Source organism: Aethalodelphis obliquidens, unplaced genomic scaffold (assembly GCF_003676395.1).
Source record: "Aethalodelphis obliquidens isolate GAN/ISIS:26980383/991018 unplaced genomic scaffold, ASM367639v1 scaffold1, whole genome shotgun sequence".
NCBI classification, from domain to species: Eukaryota; Metazoa; Chordata; class Mammalia; order Artiodactyla; family Delphinidae; genus Aethalodelphis; species Aethalodelphis obliquidens.
In genome coordinates, this window is record NW_020837945.1 from 55,818,382 (window position 1) to 55,839,023 (window position 20,642).

At 38.8% G+C, this 20,642-nt stretch overlaps 1 protein-coding gene across 3 annotated transcripts in view; it reads right to left on the reverse strand.

Annotated features, from left to right (window-relative positions):
* The window catches only part of MORC1 (MORC family CW-type zinc finger 1), a 350,777-nt gene that overhangs the window by 147,572 nt on the left and 182,563 nt on the right, over positions 1 to 20,642 (reverse strand). For 2 of the 3 annotated variants that reach the window (XM_027104268.1, XM_027104263.1), the window contains 5 exons: positions 17,830 to 17,898; positions 14,605 to 14,695; positions 13,842 to 13,950; positions 9,880 to 10,039; positions 7,984 to 8,089 (listed from right to left, as the gene is read on the reverse strand). In XM_027104268.1, the coding sequence (XP_026960069.1) occupies positions 7,984 to 8,089; positions 9,880 to 10,039; positions 13,842 to 13,950; positions 14,605 to 14,695; positions 17,830 to 17,898 (535 nt within the window). Of the gene's footprint in view, positions 1 to 7,983; positions 8,090 to 9,879; positions 10,040 to 13,841; positions 13,951 to 14,604; positions 14,696 to 17,829; positions 17,899 to 19,143; positions 19,246 to 20,642 lie in introns of those variants that run through there. The other variant, XM_027104274.1, reaches the window with a different exon arrangement.

Genomic DNA, 20,642 nt, shown 5'->3' on the forward strand with positions numbered 1-20,642 from the left:
CATACAATGGAGAAAAGACAGCCTCTTCAATAAGTGGTGTTGGGAAAACTGGACAGCTACATGTAAAAGAATGAAATTAGAATGCTACCTAACACCATACAGAAAAATAAACTCCAAATGGATTAAAGACTTAAATGTGAGACCAGACACAATAAAACTTTTAGAGGAAAAACACAGAAAAAACACTTTGACATAAACTACAACAACATCTTTTTTGACCCATCTCCTAGATTAACAGAAATTAAAAAAATAAACACATAGGACTTAATGAAACTTAAAAGCTTTTGCACAGCAAAGGAAACCGTAAACAAGACAAAAAGACAACCCTCAGAATGGGAGAAAATATTTGCAAATGAAACAACAAAGGGTTAATCTCCAAAATATACAAAGAGCTCGTGGAGATCAATATCAAAAAAACAAAGAATCCAGTTAAAAAATGGGTGGAAGACCTAAATAGACATTTCACCAAGGAAGACATACAGATGGTCAAGAGCCACATAAAAAGATGCTCAGCATCACTAATTATCAGAGAAATGCAAATCAAACCTACAATGAGGTATCACCTCACACAGGTCAAAATGGCCATTATCAAAAATGCTAGAAACAATAAACGCTGGAAAGGGTGTGGTAAAAAGGGAACCCTCCTACACTGTTGGTGGGAATGTAAATTTGACACAATCACTATGGAAAACAGTATGGAGGTTCCTTAAAAAACTAAAAAAAAAAAACTAAAAATGGAACTACCATATGACCCAGCAATATCACTACTGAGCATATACCCTGAGAAAACCATAATTCAAAAGAAGGCATACACCACAATGTTCACTGCAGCACTATATACAATAGCCAGGACATGGAACCAACTGAAATGTCCATCAACAGATAAACTGATAAAGAAGATGTGGCACATATATACAATAGAATATTACTCAGCCATAAAAAGAAATGAAATTGAGTTATTTATAGTGAGGTGGATGGACCTAGAGACTGCCACACAGAGCGAAGTAAGTCAGAAAGAGAAAAACGAATACCATATGCTAACGCATATATATGGAATCTTAAAAAAAAAAAATGGTACTGATGAACCTAGAGGTAGACATAGAGAATGGACTTGATGACATGGGGTGGGAGGGCGAACCTGGGGCAAAGTAAGAGTAGCATCGACATATATATACTACCAACGTAAAACAGCTGGCTGGTGGGAAGCAGCAGCATAGCACAGAGAGAACGGCTCGGTGCTTTGTGAGGACCTACAGGGATGGGATAGGGAGGATGGGAGGGAGGATCAAGTGGGAGGGGATATGCGGACATGTGTATGCATATGGCTGACTCCCTTTGCTGTGCAACAGAAACTAACCGGGTATTGTGAAGCAATTATTCTCCAATGAAGATCTATTAAAAAATTATTAAATTAATTTCATGTGTTTCTTTCTACTTTTCTTAATGTACCTCCTAATAAATTTATGATGACATATGTGGTTCATATTTTGGCTCTCACTATATTTCCTTTTTTTAAAAAATTTTATTTTATATATATTTTTATACAGCAGGTTCTTATTAGTCATCCATTTTACACACATCAGTGTATACATGTCAATCCCAATCTCCCAATTCATACCACCACCCCCCACCCCCGCCACTTTCCCGCCTTGGTGTCCATCCGTCTTTTCTCTACTTCTGTGTCTCAATTTCCGCTCTGCAAACCGGTTCATCTGTACCATTTTCTAGGTTCCCCATATATGCGTTAATATACGACATTTGTTTTTCCCTTTCTGAGTTACTTCACTCAATAGGACAGTCTCCAGACCCATCCACATCTCTACAAATGACCCAATTATGTTCCTTTTATGGCTGAGGAATATTCCATTGTAAATATGAACCACACCTTCTTTATTCATTCGTCTGTCAAAGGGCATTTAGGTTGCTTCCATGACCTGGCTTTGTAAATAGTGCTGCAATGAACATTGGGGTGCATGTGTCTTTTTGAATTACGGTTTTCTCTGGGTATATGCTCAGTAGTGGAATTGCTGGGTCATATCGTAATTCTATTTTTAGTTTAAGGAACCTCCATACTGTTCTCCATAGTGGCTGTATCAAATTACATTCCCAACAACAGAGCAAGAGGGTTCCCTTCTCTCCACACCCTCTCCAGGATTTGTTGTTTGTAGATTTTCTAATGATACCCATGACTGGTGGGTAATGACTGGTGTGAGGTGATACCTCAGTATAGTTTTGATTTGCATTTCTCTAACAGTGATGTTGAGCAGCTTTTCATGTGCCTCTTGGCCACCTGTATGTCTTCTTTGGAGAAATGTCTATTCAGGTCTTCTGTCCATTTTTGAATTGAGTTGTTTGTTTTTTTAATATTGAGGTGCACGAGCTGTTTATATATTTTGCAGATTAATCCTTTGTCCGTTGATTCATTTTCAAATGTTTTCTCCCATTCTGAGGGTTGTCTTTTTGTCTTGTTTATTGTTTCCTTTGCTGTGCAAAAGCTTTGAAATTTCATTAAGTCCCATTTGTTTAGTTTTGTTTTTATTTCCATTACTCTAGGAGATGGATTAAAAAATATCTTGCTGTGATTTATATCAAAGAGTGTTCTTCCTATGTTTTCTTCTAAGAGTTTTATAGTGTCCGGTCTTACATTTAGGTCTCTAACCCATTTTGAGTTTATTTTTGTGTATGGTGTTAGGGAATGTTCTCATTTCATTCTTTTACATGTAGCTGTCCATTTTTCCCAGTACCACTTACTGAAGAGACTGTCTTTTCTCCATTGTATATCCTTGCCTCCTTTATCATAGATTAGTTGACCATAGGTGCATGGGTTTATCTCTGGGCTTTCTATCCCATTCCATTGACCTATATTTATGGTTTTGTGACAGTACCATATTGTCTTGATTAGTGTAGCTTTGTAGTACAGTCTGAAGTCAGTGAGTGTGATTCCTCCAACGCCATTTTTTTCCCTCAGGACAGCTTTGGCTACGCAGGGTCCTCTGTGTCTCCATGCAAATTTTCAGATTTTCTGTTGTAGTTCTGTAAAAAATGCCATTGGTATGTTGATAAGGATTGCACTGAATCTGTAGATTGCTATGGGTAGTATAGTCATTTTCACAATATTGATTCTTCCAATCCAAGAACATGGTATATCTCTCCATCTGTTGGTATCATCTTTAATTTCTTTCATCAGTGTCTTATAGTTTTCTGCATACAGGTCTTTTGTCTCCCTAGGTAGGTTTATTCCTAGGTATTTTATTTTTTTTGTTCCAATGGTAAATGGGGTTGTTTCCTTAATTTCTCTTTCAGATTTTTCATCATTAGTGTATAGGAGTGCAAGAGATTTCTGTGCATTAATTTTGTATCCTGAAACTTTACCAAATTCAATGATTAGCTCTAGCAGTTTCTGGGTGGCATCTTTAGGATTCTTTATGTATAGTATCATGTCATCTGCAAACAGTGAGTTTTACTTCTTCTTTTCCAATTTGTATTCCTTTTCTTTCTTTTTCTTCTCTGATTGCAGTGGCTAGGACTTCCAAACCTATGCTGAATAATAGTGGTGAGAGTGGACATCCTTGTCTTGTTCCTGATCTTAGAGGAAACGCCTTCAGTTTTTCACCATTGAGAATGTTTGCCGTGGGTTTGTCACATATGGCCTTTATTATTTTGAGGTAGGTTCCCTCTATGCCCACTTTCTGGAGAGTTTTTATCATAAGTGGGTGTTGAATTTTGTCAAAAGCTTTTTCTGCATCTATTAAGATGATCATATGGTCTTTATTCTTCAATTTGTTAATATGGTGTATCGCATTGATTGATTTGCATATATTGAAGAATCCTTGCTTCCCTGGGATAAATCCCACTTGATCATGGTGTATGATCCTTTTAATGTGCTGTTGGATTCTGTTTGCTAGTATTTTGTTGAGGATTTTTGCAACTATATTCATCAGTGATATTGGTCTGTAATTTTCTTTTTTTGTAGTACCTTTGTCTGGTTTTGGTATCAGGGTGATGGTGGCCTCATAGAATGAGTTTGGAAGTTTTCCTTCCTCTGAAATTTTTTGAAAGAGACTGAGAAGGATGGGTGTTAACTATTCTCTAAATGTTTTATAGAATTCAGCTGTGAAGCCATCTTGTCCTGGACTTTTGTTTGTTGGAAGATTTTTTAATCACAGTTTCAATTTCACTCCTTGTGATTGGTCTGTTCATGTTTTCTATTTCTTCCTGGTTCATTCTTGTAAGGTTATACCTTTCTAAGAATTTGTCCATTTCTTCCAGGTTGTCCATTTCATTGGCATAGAGTTGCCTGTAGTAGTCTCTTCGGATACTTTGTATTTCTGTGGTGTCTGTTGTAACTTCTCCTTTTTCGTTTCTAATTTTATTGATTTGAGTCCTCTCCCTCTTTTTCTTGATGAGTCTGGCTAACGGTTTCTCAATTTTTTTTATTTTCTCAAAGAACCCCCTTTTAGTTTTATTGATCTTTGCTACTGTTTTCTTTGTTTCTATTTCGTTTATTTCTGCTCTGATCTTTATGACTTCTTTCCTTCTGCTAACTTGGGTTTCGTTTGTTCTTCTTTCTCTAATTCCTTTAGGTGTAACATTAGATTGTTTATTTGAGATTCTTCTTGTTTCTTGAGGTAGGCTTGTATAGCTATAAACTTCCCTCTTAGAACTGCTTTTGCTGCATCCCATAGGTTTTGGTTCGTTGTGTGTTCATTGTCATATTTCTCTAGGTATTTTTTTATTTCCTCTTTGATTTCTTCAGTGATCTCTTGCTTATTTAGTAACATATTGTTTAGCCTTCATGTATTTGTGTTTTTTACATTTTTTTCCCTGCAATTGATTTCTAATCTCATAGCATTGTGGTAAGAAAAGATGCTTGATATGATTTCAATTTTCTTAAGCTTACTGAGGCTTGATTTGTGACCCAAGATATGATCTATCCTGGAGAACGTTCCAGGCGCCCTGAATAGAAAGTATAATCTGCTGTTCTTGGATGGAATGTCCTATAAATATCAATTAAATCTATCTGGTCTATTGTGTCATTTAAAGCTTGTGTTTCCTTATTAATTTTCTGTATGGATGATCTGTCCATTGGTGTAAGTGAGGTGTTAAAGTCCCCCACTATTTTTGTGTTACTGGCGATTTCCTCTTTTATAGCTGTTAGCAGTTGCCTTATGTATTGAGGTGCTCCTATGTTGGGTGCATACATATTTATAATTGTTATATCTTCTTCTTGGATTGATTCCTTGATCATTATGTAGTGCCCTTCCTTGTCTCTTGTAACATTCTTTATTTTAAAGTCTATTTTATCTGATATGAGTATTGCTACTCCAGCTTTCTTTTGATTTCCATTTGCATGGAATATTTTTTCCATCCCCTCACTTTCAATCTGTATGTGTCCCTAGGTCTGAAGTGGGTCTCTTGTAGACAGCATATATATGGGTCTTGTTTTTGTATCCATTCAGTGAGCCTGTGTCTTTTGGTTGGAGCATTTAATCCATTCACATTTAAGGTAATTATCGATATGTATGTTCCTATTACCATTTTCTTAACTGTTTTGGGTTTGTTTTTGTAGGTCCGTTTCTTCTCTTGTGTTTCCCACTTTTAGCATTTGTTGTAGAGCTGGTTTGGTGGTGCTGAATTCTCTTAGCTTTTGCTTGTCTGTAAAGCTTTTGATTTCTCCATCAAATCTGAATGAGATCCTTGCTGGGTAGAGTAATCTTGGTTGTAGGTTCTTCCCTTTCATCACTTTAAGTATATCATTCCACTCCCTTCTGGCTTGTAGAGTTTCTGCTGAGAAATCCTCTGTTAACCTTATGGGAGTTCCCTTGTATGTTATTTGTCGTTTTTACCTTGCTGCTTTCAATAATTTTTCTTTGTCTTTAATTTTTGCCAATCTGATTACTGTGTGTCTCAGCATATTTCTCCTTGGGCTTATCCTGTATGGAAATCTCTGTGCTTCCTGGACTTGGGTGGCTATTTCCTTTCCCATGTTAGGGAAGTTTTTGACTATAATCTCTTCAAATATTTTCTCGGGTCCTTTTCTCTCTCTTCTCCTATGAGGTCTCTTATGCTTTCTTCATTTCTTTTCTTTCTTCTTTACTGTGTTCTGCAGCAGTGAATTCCCCCATTCTGTCTTCCAGGTCACTTATCCGTTCTTCTGCCTCAGTTACTCTGCTATTGATCCCTTCTAGTGTATTTTTCATTTCAGTTATTGTGTTGTTCATCTCTGTTTGTTTGTTTTTTAATTCTTCTAGATCTTTGTTAAACATTTCTTGCATCTTCTCGATCTTTGTCTCCATTCTTTTTCCGAGGTCCTGGATCATCTTCACTATCATTATTCTGAATTCTCTTTCTGGAAGATTGCCTATCTCTGTTTCATTTAGTGGTTTTTCTGGGGTTTTATCTTGCTCATTCATCTGGTACATAGTCCTCTGCCTTTTCATCTTGTCTTATCTTCTGTGAATGTGGCTTTTGTTCCACAGGCTGCAGGATTGTAGTTCTTGCTTCTGCTGTCTGCCCTCTAGTGGATGAGGCTATCCGGCTCTCACTATATTTCTATTGCACCACAATGTTCATGAAATGAATCAGACTAGATTAAATTCCTTTAAAATCCCTTCTAGCTCTGAAGGGAGCCCTCTTGCACTGTTGCTGGGAATGTAAATTGATAGAGCCACTATGGAGAACAGTATGGAGGTTCCTTAAAAATCTAAAAATAGAACTACCATATGCCCCAGCAATCCCACTATTGGGCATATACCCTGAGAAAACCATAATTCAAAAAGAGACATGTACCACAATGTTCATTGCAGCACTATTTACAGTAGCCAGGATATGGAAGCAACCTATGTGTCCATCGACAGATGAATGGATAAAGAAGATGTGGCACCTATATACAATGGAATATTACTCAGACATAAAAAGAAATGGAGTTATTTGTAGTGAGGTGGATGGACCTAGAGTCTGTCATGCAGAGTGAAGTAACTCAGAAAGAGAAAAACAAATACCATATGCTAACACATATATGTGGAATCTAAAACAAACAAACAAACAAAAATGATTCTGATGTACCTAGGGCCAGGACAGGAATAAAGACACAGATGTAGAGGATGGACTTGAAGACATGGGGAGGGGGGAGGGTAAGCTGGGACAAAGTGAGAGAGTAGCATTGACATATATACACTAACAAATGTAAAATACATAGCTAGTGGGAAGCAGCTGCATAGCACAGGGTGATCAGCTTGGTGCTTTGTGACCACCTAGAGGGGTGGCATAGGGAGGGTGGGAGGAAGACGCAAGAGGGAGGGGATATGGGGATGTATGTATACATAGAGCTGATTCACTTTGTTACACAGCAGAAACTAACACAACATTGTAAAGCAATTATACTCCAATAAAGATGTTAAAAAAATAAATCCCGCCTAGCTCTAGCATGCTGACACTAAGAGACTATAGGTTCAAGCTAATAAGTTTTAATTTCAAAGTTACTTTAGAGAAATCCAGGGTTAATTACTATTTCATATTTCTCCACACTTTTTCACCCATGCCCACTACTGTTTTCTCAATTCTGTTTCCTATGGATCCCCAATAGCCAAGAAAAATGAATGTCCATTTATTTATCTATAAACTGCAAGTATACAGTTCATAGGGCCATTCTGAATTGTCATTCAGTCATATTCCTATGAATCACCTGTGGAACATATAAAAAATATTGATTCCTAGGCTTGATATCTGGAGATTCTGACTCAGTACATTTGGTATGAGATAGGATCCTGTACTTCTCAAGAAGCTACCTACATCACTCAGAGGCTCAGCCAGGTTCGGGAATCAGTTGTCTAGCCTAACTTACTTCATCTGTAGCTGGGGTAATATTAATTGTTCTAGAGACAAGGCCTGGTGGCCCCCAACCTGGAGCAAGGATGTAGAGCTCCTAACTCCAGCTCACTGCCATTGTTGACACCTGTTCTGACAAACACTCATATTACTCACTCCTCAAGAGCTCCAGCCATCAGTATATCTTCCTTGTCAGTTTTAACATCCAACTCAGGTTCTCCACTAAGCAGAAGCTTCAAGTTATAAATAACCAGCAAAGTACCTAGTGGAAAAATAGATATTTGACTCATCAATATTTAACTATACTATGTGTTAGTCATGGTGCTATTATCTCACCTATGGAATTAAGCCTGCTATAGACCAAATTTCTTTTTGTACTTCAGTAAATAATACGCTTGGATAAGTTCCAAGATATACGTCTTATAGCAAATTCCACTCTCTGCCAAACAGTGTTGAGTTTCTACAGTATAGCGCTTCTTTTTACTATTCATTATGTCTTTCAATGTGGATTCTTAAACTTTGGAACTCTGTTCATAATTTGCATTACAAAAACTGTTAGAAGCCTGAACCAAATTTGTATTATAGGCAAAGCTCTCACTGGCAGAACTGAAGTCAATGCACATAAGAACAAAGATGAATTTTCAACATTTGTATAAATATGAAGTACTGCTTTTAGACCCTGAAACAGGTGTTGGTAAACTTTTTCTGTAAAGGGCCAGATAATAACTACTTCAGGCTTTGCAGGCCTCTCACATCTACTCACAACTCAACTCCACAGCTGTAGCATGAAAGCTGCCGTAGGGAATACACAAATGAATGATGTGGCTATTTCCAATAAAAATTTATTAACAAAAACAGCTATGGGGCTGATAGGACCTGCAGGCGCTAGAGTTTGCTGACCCCTGCTCTAAAGCACAGTAAACAAAAAAATCCAAATTCTTTATGAAATTGATTATAATATCAAGACAAACACCACTGTCAGAGAAATTTTAAGAACAACCAATTACACTTTTTTTGGTAATACTAAAACAGAAGGGAGAACAGCAGAGTGACTAAGAATTTGGACTTGGACTTGGGAGCCTAAATACTTGGGTTACATCCTGGATCAACCATTTACTAGCACAATGACCTCAGGTAAGTTTCCTAACCTCTCTGAACCTAAGTTTTCTAATCTATATGATGGAGCTCATGAGGTACCTAAACCACTGAGTTGTTTAGAGGATTAAATGAGTTAATTTTTATAAAGCATTTAGAAAAGTATTCAGGAAACAATACATCTTTCATTTATATGAGTATTTCACAATTAGAAGGCAACTAAGAGATTACATTAACTGTCCATAAAGTATGCCACATATGTTAATGAAATGAACATTTATTTAATTGCCACTATTTTTCTGCTGTGAGAAAGGGAAAAGGATGACATAAAACATCACTTTTAAACAAAATGACACAGGTTTAGAGAAGAAATTTTGAAGGTAACCACAGGCCAAGTCACAAAAAAAAAATCTCAGAATTTGCTATAAGCATAACATAAAACAGAATTTTAATATAAACACAACAGAATTTTGCATATAAACATTACAAAAAGTAGAATGCAAATAGTTTTCTCTAGAGTAGGAATCTTTTTGCTTCCAGATATGAAAAGTGCTAGAAGTCTGGAGAAAGACTGGCACAGAAACCTGAATTCGTTATTTTATAAATTGCTAACTCTCTTATAAACCCTGGCATCATCTAATCATTGATGCTTCAGTATAGCATCTGGTGCAGAGACTGTGATTCCCTGCGGTAATAGCCTGTATCATCCTCTTCTTATCCAGTTTCACCAAGCTCACACAAGTACAAACTTTTCTCCCAATGTCAGGGACTTAAGAATTATTCCTGTTTGGACTCTCCTGAGACAAAACTTATATAAATAAAATGAATAACTGCCCCATATGAGTCTCCATGTGATATTGTAAATAGAAGAAAATACGAAATCATATTTATAGTCTTTCATAAGACACTGAAAACAAATACTTTCACATCAAAATTTCAGGGCTGTGATGATCTTACCACATTTCCCATAGATCACATCAAACTGCTGCATCAATTCAGCTTCAGTTTTAAACGGAGAATACTTAAAAATTATAGACAATTCCGTTGAGAATTTCTGAGGATCATCTGTGACAGATTCTCTGGTTCTTGTTAACCATGAAGGTATTGGAACCACAACCTATTAAAAAAACACACATCAATTTACTATGAAATACACAAAGAAAAACCATCATTCTTTTGTCTGATCCTAATTCAGTTCATTTACCATGCAGCCAAATTATAAAACACTAGGTTAAATGTTTATTTTTCCCAGGTATGCTAGTTTTATAAGGAAGAGACACATGACAAATATGTATACTTGGAGTTTTATTCTAAAATGTTCCACTGTAGAATGTGGGAACAGATGGAATCTACCTCAGCCCCCTATGGAATTATGGGTAGAATGGCAGAGGGGACAACAGTATCAGCATTTTAGAAGTTGAAAAGCATATCCAAGTATGACAGCATATCCAAGAAGTATGACAGCATATCCAAGTAACCAATCTAAAGCCCGTGCCAGGCAGGAGAAGCACTAGCCTGATTTACAATTCAGAATCTGCTAAAAGGCTCAGAGATTGATGGCATGAATTAACTCTGGAGGTAGGGTAAAAGGAGAAGAGAGCTAGAAGTAGCATCCAGGTCCCCACCTGGCAATAGCTCCTCCCCCACCTCCACAGGGACTGATGTTTATTAACTGGAAAGAGTGGAACAAAGCACGTCTGGATTAGCGGATATATCAGGCACAGTTGGCAGGGGATCTTACTTAGATTAGAAGGATTAAATAAAAGTATACATATTGGATGCTGAGAACCCCAGATCCCTTCTCTCATTTGGCTCCCAGGAAGCTGTCAGCTAGACCTTCAGGCAGAAGCCTGTAAGAGTCTTCTTTGAGATATCTGACCAGCCCAGAAGGAAAGACATGAGGCAAATTATATTGAGGATTTTCCAATAAAACATCCCAGTTAGATCCCATTATTGTGACCTGCATAGCTGTCAAGCCCCACCCACACTCTCAGAGCTTTCAATTGGCACTTTATTGAACTAATCTTTAAAGTATTCAGGATTAACAGTCATCTAAGAAAAGCCTCTAATGTGACAGACAGAGACCAAATAAACAAGCACAAACAAAGCAACTCAGTGGTAACAAAAACCATAAGGAAGATGAGGAAGATGAAAATTTCAGGGGAAAAAAGGAAGATGAAAATTTCAGGGGAAAAAAAATCAATCGTAGTTAATATCTTCAGCGCTCTAAGAAGAAATACTGTATCCATGAAACAAGAACTACATATTTTAAAAAGGAACATTAAGAGACTAAAAAGACTCCTTAGAAGTAAAGAATATGATTACAGAAAAAATTTTCTTTTTAAGGGTTGGAAGATAAATGTAAGAAAATCTCCCAGAAAACAAAACAAAAATATGAAGGACAGAGAACAGGAGAGAAAGGGTAAGAAAACTAAAGAACTGTCTCTAGACATCCAAGAGCTAAGAACAGGTGTTGTAAAAGGAGAGAAAAGATAATATGGATGGAAGAAAATCATGCAATATTACAGGAAAATATCCCAGAATTAAAGGACATGAGTTTCCAGACTGAAAATGTTCAACAAGCACCCAGCACGACGGGTACAAACAGACCCACCCAAAGGCAAAACACTGAAATCAGAACAGAGGGGGAAAAGCCCTCCCAAAAATAGAGGAAGCGGGGAGAAGAATGGGTCACCTAGAAAACTCAGGAATTTAAATGGCTTCAGACTTCTCAACACTAGAAATTATAAGATCAGGGAGCAATGCCTTCAAATCCTGAAAGAAAACTAATTCCAAGAAAAAACATCAAGCCAAACTATCATTAAGTGTTTGGGTGGGATAAAAACATTTTCATGCATGTCCAGTCTCAAAATATTTTACCCCTCATGCCCTCTTGCTGAGAAAGCTAATGGAGGATATGTTACACCAAGAAGAGGGAGCACACTAGGAAAGACCTGACACAGAAGAGAAGTAAAGAGAATTGCCAGAATGATGGCAGGGGCATATCCCAGGATGGCAGCTGAATACCAGCCATGGAAAGCAGGAATGTGAGGTGCAGCACATAAGAAGATTCCAGAGTAGAGTTCTTCAAGACGGTGGAACCATCAAAATAACAGGTTGAGACTGGGGTTAACACAGTGATAAAAGACATATAAGACCAAGCAAATATTCAGTGATAGCGATAAGCATACAGAACACTAAGCAGGCAATTAGTAATTATTAATTAAAAGTTTTGCAGGAGAGAGAAAAATCATAGTTCGTGACATGGTATAATTGTATGTAGTGCCTGTATAGTCTCTAATGTAAATAGTGAATACTGGCACAACCAAAATTACAACTGAGCCATATTGAGGGTGGAGAATTGGAAGGGTATGTATGTGTGACGGGAGCAAAGAAAAAGAAACAGATAAATCCTCCCCTTTTACAGTGGGAGGTTAACAGAACAGATAAATCAAGAAGTAGCAATACAAGCATGTTATATAGAGATCTACAGGAAAATAGCAAAAGAATCAGCTAATACTGTTGAAAGAGATTGCCTCTGTAGAAGTGGAAATGGAAAGGGGCTGCAGGCTTTAGTTTAAAAAAAAAAAAGGAAATGGCCCATTTTAGGAAAACTATAACCTCAGCTTTGGCCCAATTTCCCATGTCCTTTACATACAAAAATAAAATGCTTAAAGTATTGCATTTCCTCATGTCAGAATCCCACTCAGCTACTCCCTATTACTTCCAGACTATTCCTGTTAACCAGCCCCACTCCACTGCTGCCAGTGGGCATGCTGGGCTCCTGCTAGACAGTCCCCCATCTCCACACTGTCCCTCCAAACCCCACAGTCATCTCAGGTCTGAGACTTGCCACATGCTATTTCTCACCATATACCAACCTTTCCAGTTACACGTTGTCCTCTCCCCATAAAACCCTCATTGGCCACTCAAGGCTCTCTCATCTCTCCATCCATATCACTGCTTTTGACAATTGAGTAACAGCAGGAACACATACTCATTGAACAGCATGCTTTTTAAACACCCCTGTTTTTTTATTTATCCAGTTCATACGTGTCTGCCTTATTTGGTGATAAGACTGAAAATACTGACGGTTGGGTGGTCCCGCTTGTTTTCTACCTTCCACAGGGTCTACCCAGTGCTAGGCAGACAGCAGTTCCTCAACATGTATTTGCTATATTGAATTGTAACTGATGTTCATAATACTAAACTCAGACACTGCAAATTAATAAAATGTCTCTGGGTCAGCAAATGGAATTGAAATTATGGTCAACAGAGTTACAGTTTTAAGTCTGTTTTGCATTCAATTTCTTTAGATGTTGTTTTCCAAGTCTTTTGAATCCAATATTCTATTTTAAAAATGATACTCTAGGGCTTCCCTGGTGGCGCAGTGGCCGATGCAGGGGACGGGGGTTCATGCCCCGGTCCGGGAGGATCCCGTGTGCCATGGAGCAGCTGGGCCCGTGAGCAGCTGGGCCCGTGAGCCGCATCCGGAGCCTGCGCGTCCGGAGCCTGTGCTCTGCGGCGGGAGAGGCCACAGCGGTGAGAGGCTCACGTACCGCAAAAAAAAAAAAAGATACTCTAATTTACAGACAAGTGGTGGAAATGTTTTGCAAGCTTCTTCCAAAAAGCTCATTGTGCCAAAGGGAGCCTCTTATTCTGGAAAATTTGTGTACATGGATAATAAAAATAAAGTTCTGAAAACTGTCTAGGAGTTACAAACCTACTCAAGGCAGGATCAATAGGACAGGCCTCCAATGACTCCAGAATGGCCAGCTACCCTCTCTCCATTTCCCAAATATACTCTTAAATTTCTAAAGCATAATCAGAAAGAACCCACGGTAGACTTTACCTCCTGAAACGGTAAATGAAAACAATTCCATTACCATGGGAACCGAAGGAAAATTCTCAACCCTTACCTCACTTAGACCTTCTCTTTCACAAAATGTCTGAGAAAAAAACACACAGGTCATCGTTTCTTCCTTCTTTGTGAAAAGAATAAAGTCTTTTCCAATCCTCATGGATCCACTATATTAAAAATCAAGAACATAACGGTTTACATCTCAAACACTAGAAAGAAGGAACAGGCGAGCATGATATCGTGTACTGTACCAGGTTGTTCTTTTCACAGAAATAACTCCCCTGTTTTGCTGACTCATCACCAAGAGTGTATAAGTATGATTTTTTTTTTTCTCAAAGCAGAGCAGAATTTGAACTAATCCAGGCCCACATTCTGGCTTGAGATAAGGTGCTGTCCATGGCTCCAGCAAAGAACAATCATCTGTCCCTGGCAGGTGCTACACAGGTGATCGTAGCCTCATGTCCTCACTTTTCTTTGAGGCAGACTAGTAACATAAGCTGTGGACACATATAACACCTACACTAAGATACACTTTGAGAAACAATAGGACGTAGAGATGTGATGAAGCTTTAAGCTACAGGGGTGCTACTTCAGCCATCTCTGAAAAAAAGATTCATCATCTATTTAAGAATTAAATTTTAAATTTAAATTTTAATTAAATTTTAAAACATTGTAAAGGTTCAAGTCAGTTATGGGTAGTGGAAATTCTAAAACAAGATAGGACTCTCAAGTTTATATTTGTTTCTAAAATTTCCTTTAACCAAATATTATTCCCAATAATCAAAATCAATAATATATGCATTAAGGAAAACAATTCTCACCTTTTAAGACCATTGCCATATTGCCCAATAAACTTCAAACTTGATAACCGTTTCTTGGATGTTCCAAAGTAAATGATATCTGAAGCTTCCTCTATAATTGACAAAGACATGTAAGTTGTTAGGACTTATGAGTCATTCACACCGGCCAGAGGTCCAGTTGTCAGGATGTCACACATAAATTAGGACAAATCCATACTTCTTGGGTCAGTCCAAAGACAAGGTTCCTTGTCAGGCCCCATAATCTCTGACCAGGATCATAACAGCAGTATATTGAAGGAGGTCAGACAGACCTAGCCACGTGACCCTGGGGAAGTAGAGCCTTAATTTCCTTTTCCCTGGGCTTCCCTGGTAGTGCAGTGGTTAAGAATCTTCCTGCCAATGCAAGGGACACGGGTTCGAGCCCTGGTCCGGGAAGATCCCACATGCCACGGAGCAACTAAGCCCGTGTGCCACAACTACTGAGCATGTGCTCTAAAGCCCGTGAGCCATGACCACTGAGCCCACGTGCCACAACTACTGAAGCCCATGTGCCTAGAGCCCATGCTCTGCAACAAGAGAAGCCAGCGCAATGAGAAGCCTGAGCACCACAAGGAAGAGTAGCCCCCACTTGCCGCAACTAGAGAAAGCCCACGCTCAGCAACGAAGACCCAACACAGCCAAAAATTAATTAATTTTAAAAAAATTTTCTTGTCCCTAAAAGGGAACTACTAACACTTATATCACAGATTTGTTGATGAAGATAAATGAAATGAATTAAATGAGATGATGTGTTAACCTTAAAGACAATACATGCCATTTAATAAATGCTAATAAAGGTGCTATAATTATTTGTACCACTAGTAATTTTCTATGCTTTTGGCACTTATCCAGTCCCATGTGAGACTGAGAAGGGCAGAATAGCTTTCGGTCTGCTACTAACTGGGAAGGGCTACTTATTTCAGACTTTGAGAGTTATTCTCCTGATCTCTCCAGGGCATTCTGGAATTCTAGAGAAGAATCCCCTGAACTTCAGAATATACATACCTCCAAGCACAGGAATGCTCCCAGGGAGATAGGAAGAGATAGAAATGGGTCTCTCAATTGGGCTACCTGAATACATGCTCCAGAATTGCCCTGAGGACCCTGTGTCAGTCTGGGGGCAGACATGCTATAGTTCAGTGGCACGTGGCATGAGGTGTGTAAAGACACTCTGCTTGTCTGAAGCTAACTGGACATTTTATCACATGTTCTTATTAAGGGTTGGCTATTAGACGAGGGTATCCATAATGATAATATTAGTTACTGCTTATTATTTAGTATGTGCCAGGTACTATATCATATACTTTATTTGCACCAACTACTTAATATTTATAACAAGCCTACAAGGAAGCTACTATTATTATTATTATCTACACATTACACATGAGGAAATTTAAGTTTTAGGAGTTTATGTAACTTTCCCAAGGTCACACTGATTAATGGTACCCACAGAAATATCACCCAGAGTTGTAGAAGACCAAATCCCATGGTTTTTATCACACACCATACAGACTCCCATGTACGGTGGCCAGAGTTCTGAGCACAGGGACAGAACACTGAATAGGACAGGCATGACCCCTGTCCTCAATAACTTTATGTCATGGTAGGAGAAAGAAGTAGACAAACAAGATCCTTTCGGAGAGCACTAAGTAAGGGAAATAAAACCAGGGTAATGTTACAGGGAATTAACAAGAATGTAGCCTGCAGATAGAATGCTCAGGGAAGGCCTCCTTCATAAGGTGTCATCTGAGATGAGATTTAAATGATGAAGGGCCAGCCAGGTGTGGCTGGAGTGCTATGAGCAAGGGAGTGCGAGGTACGAGAAAAGGTCAAAGAGGTGGACAGAGGCCAAATAATGCAAGAAATTGAAAGTGTTGCTGAGGAATATGAATTTTATTCTAAAGTAATGGAAAACGACTAAGGGTTTTAAGCACGGGCATCAATATGATCTATTAAAAGAAAAAAATGCACTCAGGATTGCTGGGTGGGGAATGCACTGTGATGGGGCAAGACTGCAAGTGAAAAGAGTTTGGAAATCACCGCAGTCATCTTCTAAGGGTCAAAATTGATTGAGCTCAGCTTGGACAACAGACGGATTCTATTTTCAATCATCAGAAAAACTCTCCCAACTTATCACCCGAGTTCCAACGTTAATAAAGAATTGCTCTCAACACTACTGGGCCTTTTTAAAATACAACTGTATATGTCAACTGAAGTGAGTTTCTTCTGAAGACCTGAATATTTGTCTTACCTGTGTTTGGATTATTTTGTCTGTGGACCCATATAAAGGAGTTGCTTCTTTTTTTAAGGAATTGCTTTAGAATATGTCACACATAGTCTTTTACCATTCAGACCAAGGGGGTCTTTGGAGACTCAAAAGAAGATAATTGCTTTACTTTTTATTCTTAGCTTCTATCAGCACCGGTGATCATTCTTTCCTCTGGTGTGGAACTGACCAGAACACTACCATATTATTTGAACTCCCTCACTGTTTGTTAAATCTGGTGGTCAAAAAGCCTAGCTTGAGGGACATACACAAGTGTTATAAGAATTCAGGGATAAGGTATCCCAATTCATGCAAATCCTTTATGTGAAGGAATAACATCTCAATTCCACAGCAAACAATATTATGTACCTACTCTGTGCTGCCTTTTGCTAGCCTTGAAGATACGAAGATAATCATGCAATGCATTGTAGATGTTTTCACTACGATGAGAACATTCAAGAAGCAACTAAACCTTTGAATGTGCAGGGAAAAAACACAGACTGCTAAAAACAAGGAGAGGTGACCTCTACCTCAAGGTTAAACAAAAAATTTAAAATCTCTTGCAAGCAGTACCTGAAGGGTGTGCTAAAGACAATCTCACAGTCTGTGTTTGTTTTCCATTCATTCCCAGATGCTGTTCCTTACAAGAAATCTGTGCCCTGTGCCTGTCATTTTTCTGACAATATTGATTTACGTTCACTTTTGGTCTTGCTTTAGATGGTTACAGTGAATTTACTCTGTCAGCTGGAATATTTAAACCTAAAAAGCTCAACAAGATGTTAAGTCTAGGGTTTATTTTCCCTAATAGCTCCATACTTGTTTATGTATATATATATATATATATATATATATATATATATATCAATTTATTTTTATTTATTTTATAGGTTTTCAGGCTGTTTGTTCTAACAGCCAGGTAGGAATCTAGATAATTCACTTACCAGGGCTCATACCACATCCATCATCCAGGAAGCACAACATGAATCCACCCTGCAGTTCTTCATTATCCACTGTAAGAGAAAGCAGTTATTACTAATAAATAGTGGGCTTAATTTGTTCATCAGACAGTCATGCTGCTCACATAATTATTTGTCCTCCTCAAATGCAGCCACTGAGTGACAGAGTTATGGCACAAGGATAAAGCTCAGAAAGGCATCTTGGCTACAGTTTCATGAGAAACTGCAGGGGGAAAACAATCATGCAACAAAAAGGCTTTAAATTAACATAAAACATGTACATATTAATAAATTATGTATACAGCATGACATGCCCTGTTCTGGAATCTGACTGGTCCTTTAAACTTCAGGTATTTTCTCCCTGGGGGAGGGAATAAAGGTAGCCAGTGATGTGGCCCCAGGATCCCTCTATCAAATTGATCAGTCCTGATGCCCTTCCACCAAAGCACTAATTCTAAAGTCAATCCCGGTCATTCTTATTAAATTCATCAGGCTCTCTTCCAAGTAGCTAATTCCCATAAGAGCCATTCGTGCACGCTTCTTAGTGGCAGCAAATATTTGCCTCTTGAAAAATGTATTTGATTTTTGAAAATAGCTAAGTTATTTGGAGTCAATTTTGATGATTAAGAGATATTAAATTACATAATATAATCTCTTGTTTAAAAAATTTTGAAGGTGTAACTAAAAGTAATGAGAGTAATGTTAATGCACAGTTTGTAATCTGGCTCTTGAAGTAATTTCAACATGTGGATACGTGAATTCCAACACACCTCTCTCTTTTTTTTGTTAACATAACAACTTTATTGAGAAATAGCTTACACACAAAAGAGCTACACGTTTAAAGTGTACAATGTGACACATTTTGACATATGTAAATACCTGTGGAACCATCACCACAATCAGGATAGTGAACATGACCATCACCCCAGGTGTTTCCTGGTGCCCCTTGTAGTCTCTGCCTTCTGCCCCTCCCATGCCCTGTCACCCCCGACCCCATCCCCAGGCAGCCATGGATTTACTAACTCCATCCTTACAGATTCATTTCTAGCACATCAGTTAAGTCAACTCTGGGTTCAATGGTCACCTCTAATCTACATTTTTTAAATGTTCAAAATAATCTATAAATACATATCTAAAAATCATACCCAAGTTTTCTGGGTTCATAATTTTATGCTCACATGTCCACTTGTAATCCCCCCTCCTCTCTCTAATTCACCTTCTGTTTACAAACCCTTTGAATCTTCCCTACCATCTCATTTCCCCAGTTCTTCTCCCTACCTGGTCCTCTGGTCTGCTTACCTCAACTTCTGTGTCAGAATATTCCTCCCCGCTTTAGGTATTTGCTCTGTTCAGCCGTCCCCTGACTAAGGCTGACACTTCTCCACTCTTCAGCTCTTGTTGAGTTCTTTGCACAATGCGATAGTTCTCAACCTTGGCTGCACATTTGAATCACCGGGATATATTCTAAATTAATTGGTCTTGGATGCAGTTCAGCAATAAAAACTCCTCCCTATTATCCTAAGGTTTATCAGAACTGGGAACCACCTAACACAAGCCTCAGCCTGTTAAGTTGCAACAGTTGATTTTGCAGCTCTTGGTATATAGTTCTCACGTAAGAAAGCGGGCATTTCTTTGGTGAATAGGTGGGAAAGGCTCAAAATTCCCAAGAGTCTTAATAGAGTGCTTAATTTTTCTATAACTTCCCATGAAGGCCTGCAGACAATCACAGTCTCAAAATTTAACTTTCCCCAAGTACCCACTCAGAGGCTTGGCGCCAACTTGTTTGTTTCAATTCCTTAAAACTATGTATTTCAGATCAATTTCTACTAACCATTAAGCATGCATGTCCGAAACAAACCACAGCACCTTCTCCCCAAGCAGCCTGCCTCCTCCTTCCGGTGTGTCCTGCTCAATAAATGGCATCTCTCTGCATCAGCTGCCCAAGTCAAAGCCTCAAGATCAAGTTCTCCACCTCCTCGCCCCATGTAGACATGTCTTCTCCATTCCACCTCCTCACATCTCTCAAATCTGACCACTTTCTCCATCCTCATGACACTGCCTTAGTTCAGGAAACCACCCCTCTCTTCTGGATTCCAGTAGCAGCTCCCCCACTTCTTGCTCCCACAAATCAGAGCACGCTGAGAGTCTGTAGCCAGTCATGCAGTTCACTCCTCTCCTGCTTATAACCCTTGCATGCCTTCCCACTGCCCACAGGGTGCAACCCAACCAGTTAGCAAATCTAGCTTGCCTTTCATCACCTGACCCTCCAACTCTCTGCGGTGGTGAATTTTATGTGTCAACTTGGCTAAGCTGTGGTGTCCAACTGTTTGGTCAACTCGATGTTGTTATGAAAGTACTTGTAGATACAATTAACATTTATAATCAGCTAACTGTAAGTAAAGCAGATACCCTCTATAATGTGGGTCAGCCTCATCCAATCAGTTGCAGGCCGTAAAGGCAAAGACTGAGGTTTCCCAAAGAAACAGCAATTTTCTGCCTCAAGACTGCAACACAGAAACCCTGCTTGAGTTTCCAGGCTGCTGGCCTGCCTGAAGATTTAGAACTCAAGACTGCAACGTCAACTCTGACCTGGATTTCCAACCTGCCAGCTGCCCTACAGATTCCACACCTGCCAGCCCGCACAATCATGGGAGCCAGCTTCTTAAAATAATCCCCTTCTTTCTCTTCCTCCCTCTCTACTATATGTATATCCATAGATAGAATGAGAGAGACTGACAGAGAGACAGAGACAGAGAGAGAGAGAGAGAGAGAGAGAGAGAGAGAGAGAGAGAGAGAGA